The 26,728-nt window shown below is 36.2% G+C and overlaps 3 protein-coding genes across 5 annotated transcripts in view; 1 reads left to right on the top strand and 2 right to left on the bottom strand.

Annotated features, from left to right (window-relative positions):
* Positions 1-26,728, top strand: part of LOC145215564 (ubiquitin-ribosomal protein eS31 fusion protein) — a 291,245-nt gene that overhangs the window by 232,511 nt on the left and 32,006 nt on the right. The gene's annotated exons all lie outside the window — the stretch shown is intronic.
* On the bottom strand, positions 3,362-10,555 carry LOC145212905 (uncharacterized). Its single transcript, XM_080081149.1, has 11 exons — positions 10,501-10,555; positions 9,694-9,833; positions 9,113-9,146; positions 8,758-8,841; positions 8,523-8,597; positions 7,246-7,391; positions 7,059-7,117; positions 4,665-4,770; positions 4,114-4,269; positions 3,850-3,980; positions 3,362-3,422 (listed from the first exon to the last, which is right to left on the bottom strand). Exons 1-11 carry the CDS (start codon positions 10,553-10,555, stop codon positions 3,362-3,364), a joined length of 1,047 nt encoding a protein of 348 aa, XP_079937275.1.
* On the bottom strand, positions 15,288-26,674 carry LOC145215555 (uncharacterized). Of its 3 annotated transcripts, XM_080084265.1 has the most exons (16): positions 25,791-26,674; positions 24,603-24,763; positions 24,111-24,144; positions 22,607-22,690; positions 21,613-21,696; positions 21,394-21,456; positions 20,658-20,723; positions 19,954-19,995; positions 19,339-19,392; positions 19,085-19,129; positions 18,697-18,839; positions 18,503-18,561; positions 18,268-18,373; positions 17,883-18,038; positions 17,361-17,491; positions 15,288-17,025 (listed from the first exon to the last, which is right to left on the bottom strand). In XM_080084265.1, the coding sequence occupies exons 1-16, from the start codon at positions 25,861-25,863 to the stop codon at positions 16,941-16,943; spliced, it is 1,386 nt and encodes a 461-aa protein (XP_079940391.1). In that variant the 5' UTR covers positions 25,864-26,674; the 3' UTR covers positions 15,288-16,940. The 3 variants fall into 3 exon arrangements, with proteins under 3 accessions (XP_079940391.1, XP_079940392.1, XP_079940393.1); XM_080084266.1 differs by lacking the exon at positions 17,361-17,491; XM_080084267.1 differs by lacking the exon at positions 15,288-17,025 and having other exon boundaries at positions 17,364-17,441.

Raw genomic sequence — 26,728 nt, 5'->3', positions numbered from 1 at the left:
TTTTGTCCATGTATCCCGAGAACGATAAACTAATTTAGGCGATTTTGTTGCTGAGTATTTGTTGTTGTTTTTTTAAAAGCCGGTACGCGATAAAATTTTAGTTTCAAAGCCGGTCCGCAGTACAAAACGGGTGCCGACCCCTGTTTTAGATTATTACGGATTGGGTTGGAGCATTTGTACCAAGATACATTTTAGGGTTTGGTAACAGAACGTCACTTGAAAGCATTGCTCGATACCGTTTTTTTTTCTTCTTTAAAACTGTCAGATAGTTGAGATGGTAATGAAAGAGCATTGCGACCCTGTTGTTGCTGCAAAAAGGTTGCACGCGTTCCATGTAGACTTGTGTGAGTTCCATCCTATGGAAGCTGTGTTTTCGTTTAAACCACGTAGTTTTGCTTGCAGAGAGTTAACGTATCCAGTCAATACCGTAATTCCGGCAAGTTTAAATTTTTGCCGCACTTTGAACACTTTGTTGTTGGTTTCAAAATTATGTGTCGGAAACACCATTGTAGTATTATATTTAAAGTTTGTTGAAAAAAAAAAGTTTCCGCATAGGGCAAAAGCTCCACATGGCTTTGATGCCCCTCTCCTTGCGATCGCGTGGGCGTGAGCAATTCTTCGGTGGTTTGTCAGGTACCCACAAAAGGTTATGGGTCGTTTGTAAACAGCTTTTGCTTTGATCGGTTGTAGATCCTTTACGGCCTTTACCAAGTGAAAAAGGCCGTGACCCGAACCACGCTTTGTGTTCTGTTCTGACGGCAAATACGTCCCAGGATTTTGCCCCACTTAGTAGCTAGATTAGTGGCGTAATTTGTCATGGATTGAGGAAAGTCAGACCTCTGACACTTTTGTCGTAATTTGTTTAGACTTCGTAAGTAGTCCGACGTCGATCATTAAAGTATTTTTGCATTGCGGTTGGCTTGTTTTACCATCTTTATTTATTATTTTAGCTGTAATAATACTCACTTACGCTCTCTGTCGCCCATTAGTGTCAGATTTCCGTCACGAATCAATGTTCCGAACAAAAAAAAAAAACGCTGTATTGGAAAAGCTGCTAAATATTTCTAATAGCACGGATTGGTTTGTTTCAGTTGCGCCCAGATACATTTTCGGATTTGTTTAAATAGTAGGAAGCTTTTGTTTATTAAAATGCACCTTAATTTTAATTACCAGTTGCAACATTTTAGGAGACAAAGAAAAGATGTGTTTTTTTATAATTTTCGTGTAACTTCTAAACTATTTGTTTCAGAGTTGCAAGCAGGCCCGAAATCTGAGCCCGAACCCGGCCCGAACCCGGCCCGAACCCGGCCCGAACCCGGCCCGAACCCGGCCCGAACCCGGCCCGAACCCGGCCCGAACCCGAAAGTATAAGCCCGAAGCCCGGCCCGAACACGAAACGTTTTTGAGAAGCCCGTTTAGGCCCGAAATTTTGATTGACATGCCTATTCACGAAAGCCTTGCAACAAAGGATGAGAAAGAAGAAAGAGAAAGACAACAAACACAATGAACAATTGTCGACATTGAGGTCAACAATGCGTTTTAGAGTGAGGTGGACATCAGGTAAAAGCCAGAGACCTGCTAATTAGCTAAGTGATATTACTTAAAAAAATGGGACGTAAAAACGCCCGTTTTCTCACAAATACCTAAGCCCGAACCCGGCCCGAACCCGACCAGATCCCGACCAGAACCCGAACCCGGCCCGAAAAGCCCGGCCCTGCTTGCAACTCTGATCTGTTTGCCCTATTGCAGTCACGGGCAAAAAAAACAGCCATTCAAGTTATGAATACAATGTAAAGGTTGATATGATTTTTGTCCTTCTGCGTTTTACATATTGTGGGTGGCTAACCTCTGTTGAAATCTTTGCATTTGTACCGTTTTCCTAGTCATTGAGCACAAGTTTAAATTAGCCTGCCAATTTTCCATCGGCTTCCGTTGGTTTAAAAAAAGAAATTCGGTGTTTTATGGCTTGAAATTCGAGCCATCTTACGACTTTAGACCAAAACCATTGTTAGTTTTTCACAGTCGCGTTATTAAGGTGACTAATTTTTTTTGTAAAAAGTAACCTAACTTCTATACCCCTAACTCATTGATTCAGCATTTTTGAACTCCCCTAAAAGGCGGTCGTATACCCCTGATTACGAACACTTTGCGTTAGACTTCATCCATGGTAACCCTCAACAAATGTCAATTTTCAATCAAAGTGCAATTTATGTTTATTTACAGCGCACTTCAAACACAGACACGTAATTACAAATCAAGTCGGTGCAGTCAATTGTGACATGCGATACAGAGTGACTGTTATTTTTTTAAACGTCACATTTTAGCCGCAAAAAAGAAAAAAATATCAGTTTATTTAATCAGTGACTCGGAGAGGAAAATAACGGCCCAAACAAATTTAAAAGACGACATTCTTTATTGAACAAACATCTCGACAAAAGGTAATGCCATCATTGGTGATGTGAGCAGCCACATCAGTTACGCTCGTTTTTAAACACTTGAGTGACAATTTTTTTTTCGATATCTTAAATTTGTAAGCACATTATAAATGAAAACCACTGAAATCGAAAATACAAATGCTTTTAACTTTTTACTAAAGCAGTTGCTTTATTTAACAGCAGTTCACTGATAGAAAACCGCGCAACAGGAAAAACGCGCTTACAAGGCGATAACGACAGCGCGAGTAAAAGCCAAAACGCCCGCTCCGATTCAAAGGGATATAAACATACCAGAGAAGTCGCCACAGCACAATTATAAACACGTAACATTTTTTACGATAAAGCAATTTACAAATAGAGTCGATCCACAATAACTTAAATATGCAGCACAAGTTTCTCGCATTTAAAAAAATAGCATCAGAATAAGTAAGCGTTGTCTGCTTTCTAATGAGGACATTTTCGGGACATTAAAAAACGCATTAAATTTGTTTAAATTGCGTCTATCCATTACGACTATTTTAAAAGCCTTAATGTAACAACAACTTGGCAAACCTAAAAATTAATTTAACTTTCACAGCAAATAAAATTGTGACATTATTACACTGGTTCGACCATCTGTATCCATGACTATCAGTGTTTTTGCATTACAATAGCGTTTTAGTTTTTGTTAACATTAACACAACTCTTTTTAAATGGTATCAAAGCAACTTAGGTGATGGGTCTACCTTTACAGCGTTACTATTTGACTGTTACTTTCATAAAACAGGTGTAATTTTGTTGTTTAAAATCCAAACACATGTAGCATGAAAAGAAACACTCTAAAACATTTGTAACAAGTATGATTTGATCCGTGACATGTTGATGTGTGGCATGCTTGAAATAGAGTGCTGTATATTGGGAACGGTTGCTTCTATTTAAGCTAAGCCTTAAAAAATCTGTCGCAGAATTGCTTCAGCGGTACTGGTTGCCACATAAGACGATGGATACCTAAAATGACATTGGTGATTGACCGAATAGAAGCAAACAATAAACGTAGAGCGTTACTAAAATTAAACGCGTTAAGCATCAATCGAAAGAATGTTTTTTACATTGCGTCGACTTTATTTCGGTAAATGAAGGACATTATATTTTTATTTGGCATAAACTATTGTCGCATTGGTGTCTGTAGAGACGGAAGATGCAGGAAACTTGAATTTGTCAGCCTTAATATATTCTCCTGTCGCTTGAGTCTTTTTAGCTTCGGATTAAAAGGAAATTAGAAAAGGGTTAAAAGGCGAACCCTGAGTTTACCAAGTCATTTTGAATTAATAAAATCACACACGAGACCACAAAAAAGCATTTGTGTGTCTTGCACATAATTTAAGTACAGCACTTCTAATAGACTATTATCCCGAAAGCGCTAAAAAATTCTTACGTGGATGTTAGAATATAGTTGAAGCAGACGTTGTGAGCAGTCCCTGACATGTAGACTTTGTTATCTGTTTGGTCTGTGTTTTTCTGCGAATCCACATAATGCAGAGAACTGAATCCAGTCGAACCAAGTTTCTAAACAATCAAATGTATGTTGCTGAAGAAGAATTAAGCATTAATGTATAAATAGAAATACATTAATGCTTAAAATAATGATAATTTATTTTGTTGTGATATACACATTTGATTTTTGTGTTTATCTACTTACTGGACTTGACACTGTGAAGAATATTTGTATGATGGAAGGATCGCCGGCTCCATAAACTTGATACAACACGTAATGTATGTTGTATGATCCAACCAATAAAGATCCACCATTCCAACTGTAGTTTCCACTGCCGTCTGCTCCTAAATTACCCATTTCCTGTCAAAGTATTTTCTAAAAATTTACAGACGGATACACTTTAAATGTATTTAATTTTAAACACTGTATCGCAACTATTTTGTAATAAAATACGTTGAACTTTCTAATTGAGGATTATGTTGCAAAAATGCAAATAATTGAGGATCCATAAAAATCTGTAAAGTTTATTTTTAACTTAAAGGCAATTCCAACATTTTACAGTCAGGTAAAAACTAGTTTACCACATCGCAAGAATAAACTACACTGTCAGTTGTTACAAAAATACCAATAGGCAGCAATATTTTCTGTTTCGGTCAGGATCAATACTTTGCAAAACATTGCTTTGAGGAATGTGTTAATGCTAATGATGGCCTACAATCCAGATTAAAGTATGCTTTGTCTCAATAACTTGTTACCTCGATGTTATACTGCCAGGTTCTTCCATCAGGATTCAACACCAGCATAGATAAGACGAATGGGTGCAAAGCTTTGCATACCATGGAAAAATAGCCTTGTGGATGGCTAAACAAAACGAAATAAATTGTATCTTTTAAACCGTTCTTGAATTCGAGCCATAAACAGAATAAAAAAGTCAACAAATGGTCGACGTTCAAAAGATTTGACGCTGTTTTAATACAGATGAAATTAATGATGCACCGAAATTTCGCCCGAATAGGCTGTGCGAATGTTATGAATTTCTTCCCGAATTTTTTTTTGAAAATTCGGCCTAAACCAGTGGCCATCAACCTGTGGTACATGTACCACTAGTAGTGCGCCGGAGCTTTTCGGGTTGTACGCGAGTAGCTCTCTACTATACTTTATCTATTTAGATGAAGAATTGCAACCTAATTGACCCAACTAATCAGGTGTGGTTTTCGACGAAACTCGTGTTGTAAACAGACACGGGGCAATTTGTATTCGTCATTCGTATTCGAGTGCATTCGAATGCAGGTTTTGCCACCTTCGTGCTGTATTCGAATGATTTTGGCTTTCGTGCGATAGTGCATGAATACAATTCGAATAGTTGATGTTATCTTTTGAACCAACAATTCATGAATACAAAAGCTTGAGTAAATTTATTCGAATACAATTCGAATTGTTGTAGGTTTTTGACAACCTAAGAATTTGCAAATTCGAATACACGATATTTTTTACGAATACAATTCGAATTGTTGTTGGCCTTTGACAAGGTAACAATTCGTAAAATCGAATTTTTTTACGAATACAATTCGAATTGTTGTCAGCCCTTGGCAACAAAAGATACGTAAAATGGAATACATGACTACATTTTTACGAGTACAATTCGAATTGTCGATTACCTTCAGACTAGGAGCGGTCGAGAATATTTTCCTACAAATTTTTGCCAAATAGATTCCAATACAATTCAAATTGGCAGTGAATGTGACCTGATTTGACATGTTATTGTTAATGTTACGAAACAATGAGACATAGAAGTTTAATTGTGACGTTACTTAAATGGAATTGTGTTACAAAGCTTGCAACATTGGGTTGTTCTTAGCACATGACAGGTGTAGCGTGTTCATGAAGCAAACATCTTATGTAAATTTGGTAAAACGTATATAATGGGACTTAATTCAGTCAAGCTAGTGTGACAAAAAAAGCTCGTTGGTTTACATTTTCGAATACCTTTTTAGTTTCGGGGCGCTTTTATTTCTTTTATTTTCCGCAACTACAAATATCGGTGCATTCGAATGCTTTTCGAATTGTTTGCAATCGGTGCATTCGAATGCTTTTCGAATTATTTGCTTCTTACAACAACTAAACAATTCGTGAATACAAATAACTAGAACTATTAATTCGAATTGCTACATCTCAAAAAGTACGAAGTATTCATGAATACAAATACACGCTTGGGGTTTATTCGAATAGTTTTCGGATTACACGTTGTTGTTTTTTTCGGTCAATTATTCATAAATACTAATACTTGACACGTTTTATTCGAATACAATTCGAATTGCTGCCACCTTAACATTACGAAACAATTCGTGAATACGAATATTTGACTCGCATTATTCGAATACAATTCGAATTGCCGAACTTTAAAAAGTGCGAAGTATTCATGAATACGAATACATGTTTGGTTTATTCGAAAAAGTATCGAATTGCTGTCTCTCAAAAATTACCAAAGTATTCATGAATTCGAATACAGTCATGCAAGTATTCGAACACAGGACCCGTGTATTCGACCCCATATCTCGTTTTAAACATTGTTTTTAGAATTGCTAACCTTGCTGGTTTAAAATTTATGCTAGACGGGTCGAAACAATAGGCGTTTTTATTAAAATACCCACTCAAACAGGGTTTAAGTGGTACGAAGTGATAGAAAAAGTGGTACGCGACCAGTATAAGGATGAGAACCACTAGCCTAAACCGAACTTTCTTCGAGTATACAATTTATCCCCCAACTTTCTGTAAGATGAACATTGGGAATGCTTCGTGACTAGCTGATTCGGTACAGCGCATTCAAAAGGCCTGGGTTACTACTTTTTAAATATTTAATGTCGCCAATTTAAAACGTCATAAATTAACTAATCTATGCATCTAGAAGCCACGTTGTCTGCATAATAAGTCTTATTTCGTGTTTTTTTGCAGCTTACGTATTGTAAAACTTGTTTGAAGTGTCATAAATTAGTTCGCCTGCATCAACGAAATGTTTAGTTGAAAACATCCTTTAAAAAGGGGATTTTAGGTTCGGCCTTATATTGCCCACTTATTTGGTTTCGGCCCGAATCTTTTCAGACGGGTTCGGTGCATCACTAGTTGAAATGTTCTACAGCCGTGGCACTTACGTGTAAGTCGAATTGTAAATGACTTGCACTTTTGATTCGTTGTTTCTCCAGACTTTCAGCTAAATTACATAAAATACTGTTTACACTGTAAGCAAAGTTAAAAAAATGAATCCTATTGTTCGTTGTCCACCTACGTGTTAACTTCCAGACCAATTAACGTATTGCTCCAAACTGCATAACACTGTACCTTATTTCCTGTGTCATACATATCTCTACCACCATCACTTATGCTGTAATTGTTATTTCCGTCGTATTTAAATTCGTAGTGATTGGCCAAACTGCTCGAAAAGATGCTTGACGAGAAATTGGAAAGTGCATCGACGAATGAATTACCTTTAAAAAGTGTTTGCTTTGTCAAAATTGCTGATTACCATTTGTGGTTGAGAATTTTTTTACAACAAATTAAATCTATATTTTTGTTAGCCCAACATTTGTTGCTATCTTTTGCTATAAGATAGCCTCAGTGCCACCACACGCCATTAAATTGATTATAACGGTAACAAACTTACATTGTGTTGGACATTGCCTTTCAGAAGCGATTAATGAGAGCCTGGTCAAGTTATCTGTTGGGGCAGTTCGTGGAAAAAATACAAAAGTTCACCTGTTTATTGTACATACATTTTATAACTTACATTCCTATAACAATGCAGATACTAAAACAGTTTTTCCTGATGAATAAACTTCTTTATTGTGTCTACAACATTGCGTATGTTTACCAATTACAAAGTGGACGAACGAAATAGACAAGAATTAACTGACAAGACATATTGTGCTACTAGGTTTCCTACTAATAGATTAGCAAAAACGAAGATGACATACTTTGCGTTGCGTCGCCAACACGGAAATACGCGTTGCAAAAGTCTGACAAGTTTGTGTTATAAGTGAACTTTTCGTGGTCCTCTTTGTTTCCGGGAAATGTTTGGAAAACAACAAAGCCAAAGTGTTGTGCTATTTTTAGGCGAACAGGATTTATTTCTCGAGGACTTGTGTTTCCCCAAGAAAACTAACCCTTAAACCATATTGCTCCAACCCAGAAGAACATAATATGCTGAATTATATTTAAGTCATCGATTTATAAAAAATAACAAGGGAGATAATCCAGCGGGTGAACTAGAGTTGTAAACCGAGCTGGGATTTTTCCTGTTGGGGTGGGTTTTAGCTTGAGCACAATGCATTTTCGATCAAAAAGGAACAAAGTGTAACATTGTACCATCGTTTAGGTCAATAAATTTGTTGATGTAAGTCACATGATGTACATGACCTTTTAGCGTTACGTCATCCGTATTACGTCATTTCAGTCTAGTCTGAACCCCCCAAAGAAACTAAATAGGGACATAGGCCGAAACGATGGTGGTTGCATCCGAATGCACAAGAAAGTGCTAAAATCTTTATTACATCGCCATCGGTTGTTGAGCCACGTTTGGTGGATGATGGTTATGATTACTACAAGCTTGTGACACTGACCTTGATAACTTGAATGCTGCTCCTGAATTGATTCGAAACTGCTTGCAAGAAAACTTAGATTTCTCTCCAATTGATCTGGGTTTGAAATATTAAAAATATAACAAAATAATAACATTTGTGTCAAATAAAAATTGTGTTTAAAAGTTATGAAACGTGACATGACATAACTACTGGTACTACTCCACAACTTAAAATACTGCCAAGAAAACGAGGCTATATGCTAACAAAGTTTTACCTTTCAATTCGGTCAAAATCGTTTGAATGGACTCGATGTTGCTGTTCGTAGTGTTGCGATGTTGTAGATCGTTTGTATTCATTCCTGGATGAAAGAAGCACTTGGGTTGAGTTACTCGTGAACACACGACAGTAATATGGATCAATGCTTGGATTATGTGGAAACATTTTGGTGCAAAATATCGCCACACTGCCAATAAGTTTTTAGAGGTTAATCTTAAAACGGCCTTAAAACATTTAGATATGTTATTAGGGTATTTAAGGACGTTTATGTCCCGCAATTTAAAGCAAACGTTTACAAGTTTTTAAAATATAAACCTATTACACAGTTTATGAAGGAAATGGTCTTATCTCACCACTTTTACACTCCATTTCCACTTTTGAAGTAATCTAATGAAAAACAAATGTAATTTTATTGTGCTAGCATGTCTTCCCGTTTAAAAACCGATATGGGCTACGTCGTTACAAAAGGTTGACCACCTTACATTGATATTTGAGTATTTAAAAATATTTGTTTAAGTACATTTTACATAGACCGCAAGCACGGCCAAAATCATTTTTTTTATATAGGCCCTATTGTCACTAAGACTGAGAATCCAATAACTGGGGGTAAGAATAGAGCAAAACAACCTTAAAATATTTCGCTGTTGTTGTGCTATGTGCAATATTTTCATTGAAAATGACGCAGTGTAAAGAGGCAAATCGGATTGGCGGTACATTCAAGTTTGTGGTCCCCTTACCTTAATGCCTATATGATCGTGCATAAATTGCCTATAATGTCCAACAACCAAAAAAGTGTAAACTGTGATATCCGTAAAAAGGTGGCAGTATAGGTCCATTTTGGCCCAAAAATTTAGAAACAGCTTATCACATTTTGACAATTATCGTTCTTCACCCTTTTTTAGTGTTTGTCAAATCAACTTTTGCCCATTCGTACCGAGAAATGAAGAGCGACAAATCCGACAGTGAAAATGAGCAGTAGAAAGATTACACTCAACCACATCAGTTTTCGATTGCTTTCTATGCTTTCGTTGTTTCTCACTCTGGTTGTGCTTTGCTCCGGTGGGGCAATATTCTCTGCAAAGCACAAGACAACAAAAATATGATAACACATATCTAACTTAAGAATGAACAAAGGTGTTTATGCGGTCTGTTTTGTTTAAAAGTTTGTAAAACTCAAACTAATTACGTTCTTTGTGGCAATCTCAATACTGCGCAAATGCGTTATGTACTCACTTGAGGATACTGCAAATCGTTTCTACAAAGAACACGGTAAAATATAAATATTCTGATGTATTTACCCACCACCCAAAACACTCCTTATTACTGAACGTGGACACGTAAGGTAAGAGGATGCAACCGCCTCTCTGAGAATCTCAAAGAACATGGTAAAATATAAATAGCACAACACCAAAACTAAACAGTCAAAACGGGTTGAGATGTTAAGCGACCTTTTATTAAAACCATAATAATTGTGACGACGTCTTTTCGATAATTCGCTATGTTAGCATTTTGTCTATGACGTTAAATTTTCACCACACTGCATTTAAAAAGGCGGGTTGGAGAACAGGGGTCGGGAATTTCTCTGGGGATCAGAAAAGTAACTTGTTTTCGTAAATGCTTATAAATCAATTGATCTGATTTTGCGTTAACATAACATCGTCTCAAAAAAACCAAACGTTCAAGTCCGCAAAGGGATTATACTCTAACTTTATGTAAGTTAAACGAAACAAATGCTACATACCATAATAACTTTCCTCCATCTCCATCTTGGGCGGGTCGCAGTTACGTGAATTCATTGTAAAGTCTTCAACAGTCACTTGTAAACAAATCTTGAAACAAGCCACCTTTATTTCGGGACTGGAATAGTTACAGCGTACTGTTCTGCTACATATACAGGCCGTGTCCCAATCAGTCTGTCTACTTCCGCGTAAAATAGCTGAGTCAGCATTTTTGACACAAGAGAGTATTTCATAGATGGCGAGCAAATTTACCATCGGGTAAAGTGTGTTGTTGTTTTTATCGTGGAAAACACTCTTTATTACTGAACGTGGACACGTAAAGGTAAGAGGATACAATCGCCTCTCTGAGAATTTTAAAAATGCTCCAAAAACACAGATGAAAACTCTGAATGAGTAACCCGCGAATTTGGACAAAAATTTGGGAACGTTGATGCTTTCGTAATGAAAGTTTTTTCATGCGGTTTAAACAAAAACAATTATCGTAGTTCAAAATGCATAATGCGGTTGTATGTGTTGTACACCAAGTTGTAAGAGGGGTCATTAAGTCCAGTCCGAACCCGAATGGGACAAGTTCGAATGCAGGCCCGAACTCAAATTATTTTAAATATAAAGATCAGATTAAGCTTAAAAGTAAGGGAAATTATCACACAAAGCTTTCGTTTCAGGCTATTCAATAAATCACAGTACCTAACAACGAAATACTTCTGCAAATAAACCATTGAAAGTTACAGCGCGTTTTTCTTTATATTCCGACTGTGTCATAATTAGTTCTCATTATTTCGGTATCACCAAGTGCTGCACCTTAGAGACTTTCTGGTCAAGCATGCAAACACTTTTTTCTTTACATATTACAGTATAAAGACTGAGATTTTATGACTATTAGGTCTTTGCCGTCAATAATGTCAGATTTCCCTTACGACATTTCTTTGAGAAAAAACATGATGGTAAAACGGGCGACTGAATATATTTTAGATAACACAAAATGGGTGAGAGCATTTGTACCTTGATACATTTTCGGGTTTCTTACAACAATGCAAATGTTGATGTTTGTACAGCAAAATAAACCAATATTTTAATTGCAACCGTACAAACATGCGCTATTGTGCTTGTTGCAATCAATCGTTACAAAAACAGATATTGAATATATTTGCTGTGGTTCAGTCACTGGCAAATGGTAAAATGACCGTTCTGGATATGGTGGGTGGTAAAAAAACTCTTGGAATCAGGCTTTGTTTCGTGCACGCTTAGGACTGTAAAAAAACTAAAACTAAAAATAATTGTTGGCTAATTACAGTCCAAAATGTGGGCAGTCCCAAATCTTAAAAATCCGCAGGATATAAAATTTTTTTTGGTCAGCTCCGTATTAATTGAATATGATTTTTAAAATTGTTTTTTTTTTGGTTTATGCAGGCTGGGAATCACGAAACCTTTAACGGAAAATCACAAAACCTTTCACGGAAACACTTTTACCACAGTCTCAAGGTTAATTACGAGTCTGGAGGTGGTCTAAAGGTAACCATGATTCATATAAGAGTTGTTGAAGATAACGTAATAAACAACAGTCAGATAAAATTACTAAAGTGCCTTATGTAACGAACATCTTGGCTATTTTTTCATATATTTATCAGCATTTTGGCCACCAAAAATACAAAGTCAGGAAACTAAAACGCATACGACATGGTTGAGCGTTTTATTCATAACAAACGATCGTGTCATTAGTAATTGTATCCCCTTGTGGCGTTTACTTCAGGGATTGATTGGAATGCTTGGAGAGAAAATAGGCGTGGCGCCTATTTCTATTTTTATCCTAACATTCCAATATGTAAGTGCCAAAACTAATTTGTTTGTTCTCTCTTGAATTGACGCTTTCTGTATTAGCTGTAAAAAATATTTTGGACCCTAAAAAATGTTTTTTTTTTCTCCGATTGCATTTGTATGGATTGAATGAAAATAGACCGCATTCATTTAATATCATAAATCCAAACAAGTTTTTCTATACCTTCCTGATTTTGTTTCATCTGTTAGAATCCTTGCGATTTTAGTAAAGTTGTGGTGTATTATATCTTAGAACAGAAACAAATTGAAACAACTCCAATAATTTATTTACAAATCAATACACAGCAAGTTATCACTTAGATAAGTTCACCTGTCATGTCACGCAAATCTTTGAAACTGATTGCACGTCGCAGCTGAAGTTGGTTTGCTTTTGAAACCAAGATTTTTTTGCCGACCGGTCTTCAAAAAGTTCAAATATTTAGCAATGAAAACACATAAATTAGTTTATTATCCCTTGGATGCATTGGCAAAATGTTTAGAGCATTTAACTTTAAAAAATTTACGGCTCGGTAACGAACTCGTCGCGGACCGGTTCCGGACCGCGGACCGGCAGTTGCCGACCACTGGGTTAAACTATTCTGAAGCAACTCTGTAAAACAAATCACTTTGCCTAATAACAAATATTATTGGTCATCATGGTTGATGATTGCAATTTGTAACACGACACATGGAAATACAGAGCTTCCTGGAATATTGAAAACTCGTTTAATCGGTATGTGATTATCCGGTCGGCTTATGAACGGTTATATGAGGTGGCAATGTAAGCCTCGTACTTTATGCTACATGTTGCAATCATGAATTCAATAGCAAAAACAATTTCATATCTTACAATTTCAGCTTGTAACGTGTTGCGCAACCACTTCCGGTATGGCTAACGTGCTGCTAAGATTTCTGAGCGAATAAAAGTTAGTTCAACTCAATTTTGGTACCGTTAGTACACCATTTTACACAAATGTGATTGGTTCAAATTCCTTATCATTCTCTCCCGGTTTAAGTGTTTTGTCATAACTAACGATCATGCAAAATGTGTTCATACGGTTTTAAGAGTATATTCTATAAAATATCGATGGTTATTAAATAAAATGTGTTTTACCTTTGGATAAATGTTTTCGGCAACACAAACTCAAAACGTTTTTCAATTCCTCGATAACAATAATGATCTAACCAAGCAATTCAAATGCGTTGTGTATATTATTATTACAATAGCTAACTGTGACGTCCAAAATTTAGGACAAGTCACAGCTCAGGCTCACTCCAAACAAACCTAGGCTAATGCCTATGTTGGTACCATAATCAGGTACAATGAGTCACTAACTCACAACTGTCCTCTAGACTGCACAAACTGTTGGTTTCAGTGTTATATTATGGCGACAGCGAAAATCAGAAGCAAGGAGAGAAGACACAACCACATCAGCTTCCTATTTCTTTGGACACTTTTCAATGCTTCCATCAGCTTCTTATACGTCTTTTGTTGTTTTTTATCTTGCAAATGCCTTGACACGTTTCTGCAAACGATGTGGCGAAATGGAATTATCACAGAACACATTTTAAATTTAATTTCGAAAATGTTGTAGAGACCAAAAAAGTTTAAAATTGTTGAGACCAAAATTCTAAGTGATGTGACTGACAGGCAAATATTTCGTTGTTTTTGTCCTATGAGACAAATATTGGAAAAATTCCTAGTTACATTAAATTGGATTGAAAACTGCCATGTACCATTTTGCAAAAATTCCAGGCGTGTAATTTTCCGATGTAGTCACTGTAAATCTCGGGCAGCTACGTGTACAGCTTACCATACACTTGAATCAATATAGCTCACAGTCAGTATTACGATTATGGCCAAATAAATAATCGATTCCGACTTAGTTATTCCGCATTCTGCTTTATCGGCAGCGAATTTTATAACTTTGGCTCTTAGTCGCCACCTAGTGTTGGAGAATATTTTAGATAACACGGGTTGGGTGGGAGCATTTGTACCCTGATACATTTGTGGGTTTGTTAACAGAACGTCACTTGACAGCGTTGTTCGATTTTTTTATTTCTTTAAAACATGTGAACTTGTGCGCATTCCATCCTATGGAACATTTGCTTTGTTTTACGATTGGCCCACGTGGTTTTGCTTGCAGAGAGTAAACGTGGTCACGCAAAAAAGATAAGAGCGTTACCAAAGGACACGCAAAAGGACGCGATGGAAACAAACAACACAAATCAGTGCCCCTCCAGAACGGTGCCTCGTGGATTACCTGAACTGTGGTAAAATCATATCGGTGGTGATAATAGTGGCTTCAAAATTACCAAACCGTCCTCGCGTATATCCAACAAATGCATGTTGGGTTGCTCCAAGAACGTTACTCGAAAGCATTGTTCGTTACTCGAAAGCATTGCTTTTTTTCTCTAAAACCGTCCAGGGATTGTGATTTTAATGGTGGATCATTGCTGCCCCGTCGTTTGAAACAGAAAGGTAGCATGCGTTCCAGGTAGACCTGTGTGCATTCCAACGTGTTGAAAACTTGTTCTTTGTTTGGCCCACGTAGTTTTATGTGCAAAGAACTCAAGGAGCCACGTCAATGTCGTAATTTCGACTGGTTAAGTTTTGTCGAAGCTTGAACACTTTGTTATTGGTTTTGAATGTATGTGTCGGAAACACCATTGAGTTATGGTCTTTGAAGTTTCCGCATAGCGCATTTATTTTTCCGCATTTATTTATTATTTTACCTGTAATATTAATAATTCTCGGCATCGTTGAAATCATCTAGTTTTCTCTTCCCGTTTAAAATTTTTGTTATGCAAACTAACTTTTATTCCACAACCCCAATGAACCAGAATTTTCGCTCCCCTTATAAACAGGACTTGAACCCCTGGTAAAGAATCTACTGATTTAAGACAACACCACATGGAAGTTTAGTAGTGTTAGATTTCATCCATAATAATCCCCAACAAACGACATATCAAATCAAATTGCATTTTTTCTTTATTTACAGCGCACTTCGAAGACGGGCACAGAATTAATAAGCAAATCAAATCGTTGCAGTCAATTTGGGCACACCACGAAAAGTGATTGTTGAATCAAATAAAGACCAATTTTTGCAAGAAAATACGAAAAAAGCAGTTTAATTATTCATTGGCGAGAAAACTAGACATGGTAAATATGTAAGCAGAGTAAAAATGAGAAAAAAACGCACGTCCCTTGAATTTTATACGATTACAAACGCAACTTTCCATGGCGACTTGCACTTTCAAAAACAACCGTAAAATAATAAAATCGGTATTAGAAAATGTTTGTCTGCTTTCTTCTTGTAATTTTTGGGTCAAAGTCTTGTAAAGCACATGCACGAGATTCGTAGTTATATACATTTTAAAGGCCACTTTACTATTTATCGCCGAATAGCTCGCATAGTGCAAATGTGACAATGATCAAAGCCTTAAGTGCCAACAACAAACAAAAACTTAAGGAAGAAAGCGATATGGTAGAGAAGCATTACGCTACATTAACTGTTACAATTGAACCTTTTTTTAATGTGTTTATTTCGGTTTACATGTCAGTGGTTCTTAACCTGTGGGGTAATTTGTACATTTTTCTGGGGGTAATAACATTGATTTTTTAATGTGGTATAAATGCGTTTGATTGATCTCAGGTGCAGCGACACAAAAAGTTTTAGGAACCAGTGATTTGGATTTTTATAGAAAAGTCATTGTTTACTAGTTTTATTCATAACGGCGATAACGTGTTGTTTAAGGATATAAATTTGGCGTCGCAAAAAAAACAAAATAAAAAATCTCCGGGGTTGTAAAATTAACCGAATACCATGCGGAAAGTACGTGTCTCCATATAGGAGAAATAGACACACAAATAAAGACGGTCAAACGCAGTCAACATGTTATGATTGCGTTATAACCAATGCGAAATTCACAAAAGCGACATTGTGGGAAACAATCCTCGGCAACAGCAAACAAAATTAGGACCGGATTAATTTCGGCATCTGGCAGCAATTTATACCAGTGTTTACACTTTTAAAGAGCGGTTCAGTTTTTATAGGCTGTTGCTGCCAAGCATAATTTCAAATGTATAGAGCTCTTCTGGCTATTGCATTTTTATACCGACGTTTAAACGTCCCATACATGTCGCCATAAACAACACTCAATGCGCGCAGTACAGTGCATGACAAACAAAGGGAAAAAGAATTAAACGCAAGTACGTCATACGCGTGCTTCCGGTACCTGCTCCACGATTAGAGGCCCAATCAATCGTTATCGAGCAGTGTTTTCGTTGTGACGTGCTTGCGTTTATTTCTTTTTTCCTTTGTTTATCGTGCACTGTACTACGCGTAGGACGTCGAATCGTCGGTATCAAAAAATGCCAGAGAAGCTTTATAAATGTGAACACTTCAGTTTGTTGTAACTTTTAGCATAATGTTCTATTGTAATATTACCACCAAAATTAGATTAGTCGTTTTAAATTTAAACGGTTGCCAGATTGTGTGACGATATGTTCTTTACATTATAACTGCATTAAAGAGCTGAAATAAATTTGTAAAGTCTGCAATAACTTGACATATTAAAAACTTGTAAAAACGAAAGCGAAGTTCGTTGAGACTCTTGTTTCCATTCATACTGAAAAGTTTTGAAATATTCTTCGCAGAATTTGCTCAATTGTGCTGGCTTGCACATAAGTCGAATTTGATGACAAATATCTGAAACAAACGACATTTGTAATACATTTTGGTTAAAATCCAAAAATAAAACTGAAGTTTGGGAAAAAGCATTAAGAAATTGCAGCGTTAATGCATCGGGCTTAGACACAATATTTTGTCCCAAACCCGGGTACTTGCGAGCACATTTAAAATAGTCTTTTCCTGGCGTTCCTTAATTTTATGTAAATTTTAAGATGCTCAAATGGCGAATCTCAGGTCCTTTAAAAATCGTATTTGGGATCCAAACTAAAATATTTTGCCGTTTTAAAAAAAATCTTTACAAAAAGTTCTAAATTTGTGGCATTTCTAAAGCGTTTCACGTCACCGTTTCTTACGTGGATGCAAGAATGTAGTTGAAGTAGACGTTGTGAGCGGTTCCTGACATGTAGACTTTGTTATAAGTATACCTTGTGCCCCTGTTATGGTCAGAGTAATGTAGTGAACTATTACCGTTTGAGCCTAGTATCTAAACAACAAAACGTAGTCTTTACTTGAGGATATTATTACACGTAAAATGTGTTAAACTTTGTTAATTAAGACAACAATATCTTTTATAAATTACAAAATCCTAGCAAAAGTAATGAAAAAAAATGTTTGAAAATTAGCACACTGAAATTTAAGTTCGTTTTTATTGTTTTAACCGTGAATTTAATTGTTACAGAATGAGTTTGGTACATTTGGAGGATTTCTCCTTTTTTTAAGAAAGTCCTATAGGACTAGGGGATTGTTTGCGCATAGCAAGTTTCGAAGGTAAGTTTTCTTACTTGTCTAAAACGCACCTTACAAGTTTATACCACTGAAGCTTTAGTTTTATCATTTTAGGCAACAGCATGACAATATTTCACTCATCTACTTACTGGACTTGACACTTTAAAGAATATTTGTATGATGGAAGGGTTGCCGGCTCCGTAAACTTGATACAACACATAATGTATGTTGTATGATCCAACCAATAAAGATCCAGTATCCCAGCTGTAGTTTCCTCTGCCGCTTGTTCCCGTATAATCATTTACCTGCAAAAGTAATTGTTAAAAATCGAATAATTTTGACTTCTGCAAAACAGCGATTCGAAACGTCTGTTTGCAAACTACGACGGAAATATAATAAAACCAATCTCAACATTCCGATAATATCTATATTCTACTTTGTAATGATCAGACAATCGACTACAACATATATTATAACTGTGCGTTTTGCAGCAAAATCAAATGAACAACTGTAAGTATGTTATTGATATGTTACCCGGATGTAATACCGTCGAGATCCTCCATCGCGATTTAATACCAACATGGACAAGACGAATGGGTGCCCAGCTTTGCATACCGTCAAAAAATTGCCCAGTGGATCGCTAAGCAAAATATGTGTCAGATAGGCTACATGATATGCCAGTAGTGTATGCTATGCAGGCCAAATATCTTTTATTTTCTTTCATTGTACGTGTCTTTTATGTCATTTTCAGTAACAAAGTGACACCTACCTGTAGGTCGTATTGTAAAAGACTGTCACTGAAGATTGAGAGTATGCCCACACATAAACCTTAATGTACGAAAAAGTAGATCGTATTATATTTGTTGTTCCTCTCCGTGTCAATGTATACAACTTAATAAATCTATTACATCACCTAATAAATCTAATCCTGCAGGCAACAGTTTAATTAACATAACAAAGTACCTCATTTCCTCCGTTGTACATATTATTTCCACCATCCCTTATATAGTAATTACCACCGTCGTAATTATATCGATAGTAGTTGGGCAAACTGCTGGGAAAGATGCTTGACGCAGATTTTGAAAGGTCATCAAAAAATGAAAAGTCTGCAAAAGAATTGGTTATATACAAAACTCGATTGAACTGTTTGATGTGGCTCTAAATAAATCTAAATTCGAAGTCGTTTCTTGCTTTTTATTTTATTATCTGCGAAGTTAATTAGGTATTAGGTACCAAGGCAGGATAAATTGCTATTTTCCAAAAGCACGTGGTGAGGTACAAATATCAGAGGTCGTGGGTTCACGTGATATCGATACAGATATATGGGTTGAGAACGTAAAGATAAACTTACTTTCAATCCCCGAAGTGACTTGTGCGGAAATTATGCCCAAGTAATCTGTGGCGACAATTCGAAAATAAATAAAACTCCATGTTATTAAAAAAACATATCTTACCGAAATTTAAATAAAACACTAGCATTTGAGACGAAATTATAAAAGTTATGATAATATTTGTTTAAAAAAAACCTTAATACACCATAGTAACTTAGATCTGCTCAAAGGAAAACTATAAACAAGGAGATGAGATTTTGGGTGTTCGTTTTACCTTGTAAGTATGAAAGTTTTGATACCATGGTTGACATGTTGTTTTGCAATGTGTCTAAACGAAATAAACAATAATGTTACAAACCTCTCTATGTAACTCTTTCTGTGTTAAAAGGAATCACTAAGAGTGAGCAGCACAAAAATGTAGGAGACGGCCTGTGAACTACTGTAGAGTATAACTTGAACATTTTTTCTTTTTGTCACGTTCTCAACGCAGGACCACGTAAACACTTGTGGACGTTATAGACACGTTATCACTTGTTCAAAAATGTTAACCTAAGCTTGCAAGACGTTGGAAAAAAGATATGCGTTAAGAAAATGTTATAATAAACTGACAAACTGCTTTGCAGCATTTCAAATAAGACTCGAAACTCAACAATTAATCCCCTTCAAGGAAGTATTTCAACTTTATTTTTATGAGGTGCAGCTCTCCATTATTTATTTGGAGAACAATCACCTTACGAAACCTCACGTCGCTATGTGGAGACCAATAACATTTAAAACCTATCCAAAAAGTAAGGATAAAGTTACACACATTTTTATTTACATTGTCATTTCTTTACACATATCCATATTAAGAGTTTGTGATCGAGTAACTATCCAAAATTTGCATTACCTTGTTTTGATTCCATGTTCGACATATTGTGCTGCAGTGTACCTAAGCAAAGTAGACAAGGATGTTACTATGAACTACTTTTTACCAGGTTTGTTAGCAATGCCAACAAGACACAAACTGTTGTTTAGTTAGGGGGAACAAGACGATTGAAGTTGAGATTCAATTTTAAAGCGTGATGACAGACGTACGTATAATAAGGTTTTTATTTGAATTACGTTCTCAAAGCTCGATCAAAGACAAACATTTGATTGATTAACACTTGTTTAACATTATAATCCAAAAATGTGATAAACCGACCATTTGCTTTGCAGCACTTATTCGAGAGTCGAAACGCTACCAGCAACCTACTTCAAGGAAGTATCTTAACTGAATTATGCAATTTTTAATGTGGTTGTTATGACAAGAAACGCCTTACGAAACCTTTTCATAACGCTTTTATGCACCAATCAATTTACTAATGATGTATCAGGTTTGTTGCAGCTCGGGATTAATTTTTGTAATTGAAACCTATTGTTTGCAGTCACCTCTGGCGAATCACAAAGACATTTATTCAATCGATTATCCGACTGTTTCTTATCCAACAACCATCAAAGATCCATAAGGGTAATCTTTGTTTAAAAAACAATGCTTTTCCAACCACATTCTCCCCAATAGTTTGCATGTTGCCGGTTTAAAAATTATAACATGAAGCAAATGTCACTAACTTTGATAATTTGTATGTTGCTCTTGAATCGACTTCAAACCGCTGGTCACGGAACTCACGAGTTGAGCTGCGTTTAAGATGAAATAAAAATAGATAAAACGCGTACGAGTGTCCAATAAAAGTTTCGCACATTAGTTCTCTTTAGCAAAAATAAACTTATACACTTATAAGTTTCGATTCCATGCTTGACATATTGTGTTGCAATGTGCCTAAACAAAGTGGACAAAAACGTTATAATCAACTAAATGTTAAAAGGCTTGTATACAATGCTAAAAAAACACCAACAAATTTGTTAGTTAGGAGTGGAAGCGCGCTTGTGGTTGATATTCATTTCAAAAACATGAAAGAGGTCATGAAATATGAAGTACGTAAACAGCTATCAATTTAATTACGTTCTCAATGCAGGATCATGGATAAAACGTTTGATCGTTAAAAATAGTTCAACACTTGTTTAGGAATCTGATGCAAAATTGTTATAATAAACTTATCGAAACTTAATAAGCCGTCTGTTACAAAGAAGTATTTTAACTACATTAACCAATTTTTCATGTGGCATTTTAGACAACAAACGCCTTACGAAACCTTTTCATCCAGCTATTTTTGCGTCAATCAATTTATTAAACTTTAATGGTTTATGTTTATGAAATTGCGCTATTGCAAAAAGAATAGGATTCAAAACATTGTATGTTTCTGGTTTTAAAAATTGTAACATGAAAGCAAATGTTCAAGTCACTAACTTTGATACTTTGCATGTTTCTTCTGAATCGACTTTAAACCGCTGGTCACGGAGATGAGTTGAGCTGCGTTTAAAATGAAACAAAAGTGGTTAAAACGCGCACGAGTATTCAATAAAGTTTCGCACATTACTCTATAGCAAAAATAAACGTATACATTCGTAGGTTGCGTGTGGTACTCCAGAGCCTAAAATATTAACAAAGTTAGTAACAAAGTTTTACCTTCCAAAGCTGTCAATGTTGTTTGAATAGATTCTATGTTGTTGTTTGTTGCGGTGAGACGACTCGAATAATTCGCATTCATTGCTAGATGAAACAAACATGTTAAAATGTGGATAGACCACAGAGGTTAATTCTCACTTAATGAAAACCAATATTTTAATATCGGACACGAGTGATGAAACAATACAAATGCAGCATCTAAACCAGTGGTTCTCAAACTTTTTATGCATGCGGCACATTAAAAAACTAAAATATGTTGTCGTGGCACACTTTGCAGGTAAACATAACAAAAGTCGTTTAAAAATGGTAATTTTCAACCTAATCGTGATGGGTAAGGATGCTTTCAATTAACAAATAACAAAAATATGAGCTTTGAAACGTTGTCATACACACCAGTCTTTCATTATGAAGTCTTAAAACACCAGGAAATGTTTGCACTTTAAAACAAGAAGATTTCGCGGCACACTTGGAAACCTCACACGGCACACTAGTGTGCCGCGGCACACAGTTTGAGAATCACTGATCTAAACATACATGAAGTTTTATTTTTTTAAGTGTAAGAAAACCTGCGTGACCTCTGTAGCTGGGCTCGTAATGAATTTAATTTTAAAGTGATTTTGCGATTCACATCTTGTGGAAACAAACCTCTTGTTTTTATTACTAAGGTGTATGATGTTAGGTGTGATTACAGTACGTCCGGCCCATTGAAAACGCCATACCGAATCAGCCGGTCACCAAGCATTCACCACCATATGGCAAGGCGTAGGCTAGAAAATTCTGACCTGCGCTGGGTTTTGAACCCAGCACGCCAGGAGTCTTTCGCGCTCTTCCAACTGGGCCGACCCCAGTCATTTATTGATGTTCGTGTTTGGTAATGTTTATATTTCAGTAGTACTATCATAAAGTAAATGAACTACATAACAGACGTATCATGATTTAGAAAAGTTTCAAAACTTCAACAGACACTTTCAGCGACGTGCTTCCTCAATCTTACCTTTCCACATGGTCAAACTTCTCTCAGCAGATTGAATTGCTTCAGTTGAACTGGTGATTTGTTTCAACAAGGTGATTTGCAAAGCTGGAAACATACATATAAATTAAGCTGATTAGAACAGTCTAATTTAGAACAGTTTTGGTGTGACTCTGATTTGCGTGGTTTAACACATTTTATGCAATATAAGCTGGTATACCAGCTTTTGTAAACTAAATGTTTGCTTTGGTACATGGACAGTGTAGACGAACATTTCAAACTATTATTTACGTTTTAATGGTCTAAACCGATTATGTTTTACGGTGAAAAATTAAGTTAATAGTCTTATTCTGTGGACACAGGAGAACACTGTATACCACACTTGCGAAGACTTTCAGTGAGTAAAGTTTTGCAAAAGTATAGCCTAAATGCCAAGCATTCGCTTCATAACAATTAAATCACGATTCGAAACTCAACAATCAATCTGCCTAGAACAGGGGTCGCCAACCTTTACTACTCAAAGAGCCACTCGGACCAGTTTCACGTAGTAAAATAAACACTGGGGGCCACAAAGCCGTTTTAAAATTGAAAATAAAATGCAAAACGTTTTTAGTCTGATAACATTCGACATTTTGTTGTTAGCTAGTGTTTCACTGCATATTAGACACACTGATATACTAGTCTTCTCAGCAGGGAAAACAACTTTACGTAGTGTTGCATATTCTGTTTTTGCAGATTTTTAATCCTTTGTTTACGCGTTTGTTGCATAACAATTAACAAACAGCTATTGTTACGCCCGCACACACACTGCAAACAAAAACAGTATTGTCTCATATTGCGTGTTAACCTGTGAGCCACCAGTTTGCCTTTTTCAGACTTCACGTTTGATGGTATAGAGGCGGGGTTGCAGGTAACTACAACAAGCGAGTACAGACATGCTACTGCACTTCAATTTTCGTGTTCGACTTTTGTGTTCGGCATAACCGTCCCATAATTTTTATTCAAATGCACAACATTTGGTAAATTCAAAAACTGAGCCGCATCAGAGGGATCAAAGAGCCGCATGCGGCTCCGGAGCCGCGGGTTGGCGACCCCTGGCCTAGAAGAAGCATTGCAGTTTTAGTTTCGTGTTGATGCATTATTCCTGTGGCTGTTTCAGGATTATTCATTTTCCGAACCTTTTCAAATCGGTATAGCTTGGGATCAATCATTTCACGAAACCCATTGAGTAAATGTATTCATGTAGGGAGATGGGGTACAATAAGTAAAATAGTTTTAAAATCTCTGCACGACACCAGTTTCAATTGCCTTTCTATTTTTCAATTTTTTTCTCTTATTTAACATTCTGGACATTTCAGGTTTTTGGTGCAAAATACTTACAGTAAGTTTTTAGTGAGTATAACATGTAAAAGACATTGAAATAAATACGTATTTTTTACCATTGTTTGTTCCGAAAAGCAAACGACTTTTACCAAATTTTGAAATGTGAAACAGATACCAGAAAATAAATAAAATGGTCCAATCTTACCTTGTCTTGTTTCCATTTCCACTTTTGCAGAAATCTAGTAAAAAAACTGTATTTTTGATGTACCGACATTTTCAATATTACCATAAAATGTTTTGACCCGACTACATTTATGTGCATGTGAGTATTTTACATATACCACAGCAGAGCCGTATCACGCCTTTTATATATGGACCTAATATAGGCTCAGAGTTTATGCATGTAGCGAAGTTATGCTATTGTTGTACTACTACATTATTTACTTTGTTAGAAAACGATACTGAAAGGTTCGTGTACGCTTTTGTCTTGACGCCTCAAGCACGTAAAGAGTTAAAATAATTTGGCCACATAAAGGTGACGGAAGATGCGCTCTTAAAAAAAGTTAGGAATTACTCAATACTTTTTAACAAGTTCATTTTTCGACCCTCTTCAAACTATATCAATTTTTATCATACTTTAATATGAGGTGAAAAAATGATTTGTGTGCTGAACAAATTAATTTTTGCACAGTCATACCGAGAAATGAATGGCGACAAATCCGACTGTGAAAATGAGAAGTGGAAAGATTAGACTCAACCACATCAGTTTGCGATTGCTTTGGACGCTTTTACTAGTCTCCCTTATCATGGTTTCAAGTTTTTCGTTGTTTCTCACTCTGGAGGTGGGTTGAACATTTTCTGCAAAGCACAAGACAACATAAATATGACAAACTACACATGTAACTTCCAAATGGCCTGAATAGGTGATGCGATTTTCAGTGACAGCAACATTACAGAAGTGTGATACGCCAGCGTATGATCTATATTACATAAAAATTGTATTCCAGCTATAGGTCCAATGCCAATAGAAAGATATACATTTCATGCAGTTTAACTGCTGATTTAATATAATTAACATTGTGGTGATACCTTTCGAAAGACTCAAATATTGGGATAAAGCAGTGGTTCCCAAACTTTTTCATATTTTTTTTCAAAACGGTCCCTTTGCCATTATTTCGAGGGCTCGCGGTCCTCAAGCCTAAATGTGTATTTCATAAAAACTAAAGTTGATTGCAGGATTTTAGCTAGTTATGCAAAATTGCGCATAACAATTCTGCTTTGATTTAAACTTATTTAGTGGCACAAACCGGCGCCAAATAAGATTATAGAATTACTTCAACCGCGGTCCCACTAAAATTGCCTCACGGACCCCTAAAGGACCGCGGACCCCAGTTTGGGAACCGCTGGGATAAAGGAAGGCAAAAAGTATCATTTCGAAAGTGATGTATGATATTGCAACAAATACAGCTTGGATTTAAAACTCTCAAAAGTGCAAAAAAATATAAAATTTGCACACAATACAAATACAAAGCCTGTTCTAATAATGACCGTATGTTCAGTCAAAAAACGACTATTTGCCACCTCTACACACACATAAAAAAATCATCGGGTTGTCACACGGATGGCAACAAATTTAACAACATACTTGGTGTACATGCAAATTGGTAAAAATAAAAAATGTTATATTCAGAAGGAAAAAATCAGAAATCAAAATTACGTCGGCAAATGTGGCAGAGTTAAAACTCAAATCAGTAATCGCAATTTGTATGTAGTAAGTGCCTGTAAATTAGCAGTAAATAAGGTTATCTACAAACAACGAGTTTTAACTGAAATTGAAGACTTAACTTAAACTTCACTTAACTTAAACAAAACCAATCCTACGTACCATATTCATTTTGAACCATTTCCATCCCAGGCTGGTCACGGTTCTGTGCACTCATTGTCTTTAGCAGTTGCATGCAAAGCTTATCACTCTGACAAAGAATATAACTCTTGATACTCAGCAGTGTGTTTTTATGCTTTGATTAGGACTGGAAATAGTTACAGCGCGTTCTTCTTTCGAAACGGGCTGTGTCTTAACGAGTCATTCTTCTCCCGCGTTAAAATGCTTAGTCAGCATTATTTTTACACAGGAGGAAATTTCCCATTAGGCCTGCGAGAAAGCCTTACAATGGTGTTAACTTTTTACGGCGTTTTCTATTTTTAATGACTATTATGTTTTGACCCTGTTTGGTTTCCAAAGAGAAGTTAAATAAAAAAAAAGAAATATCTTCGAAATTAGACTAAATGTGAATAAAGTGCTTACACAGTTTCTTTACAATATATCTAAAACCTTACCCAGTGTTGTATGGGGGGTAAATTAGGGCCTGCGGCCGATTTTATTACAAACAAAGCTTATGTGAGGTCTAAATGTTGGTAAAATAGCCACACAAATGAGTGTGAAGCCAGGCCCGAGCCTGTTTTGTCTACACTCTTGTCCAGAGGTGTCCAAAGTGCGACCCGCTGCGGCATTTCACGTCGCCCACGGGCTGTTGTTTATGACCCGCCTTGGATTTAGTTTTGGTGTTTTCGCGACTTTAATCAAAAGCTATCCATGCAACTTTCTTTACCGGTAAAAGAAAATATACTTGGTGCTGACCCAACAAAATCCCACAATTTGCTTAAATCCCGTGTTCTAATTCTACGGGAAAAACTTCGTATAAAAACCTTGGCCTCCGGGCGTTTCACCTGAAAAACATTGACCTACATAACAAAAAGTTGACACCCCTGCTACAGTCCGAGCCCGGTCCGATTTACAAATTTGAACTGACTGCAGAACACTGG

This window comes from Phallusia mammillata, chromosome 2, assembly GCF_965637545.1.
Source record: "Phallusia mammillata chromosome 2, kaPhaMamm4.hap1.1, whole genome shotgun sequence".
NCBI lineage: Eukaryota > Metazoa > Chordata > Ascidiacea > Phlebobranchia > Ascidiidae > Phallusia > Phallusia mammillata.
This window is presented reverse-complemented; position numbering and strand designations above follow the sequence as displayed.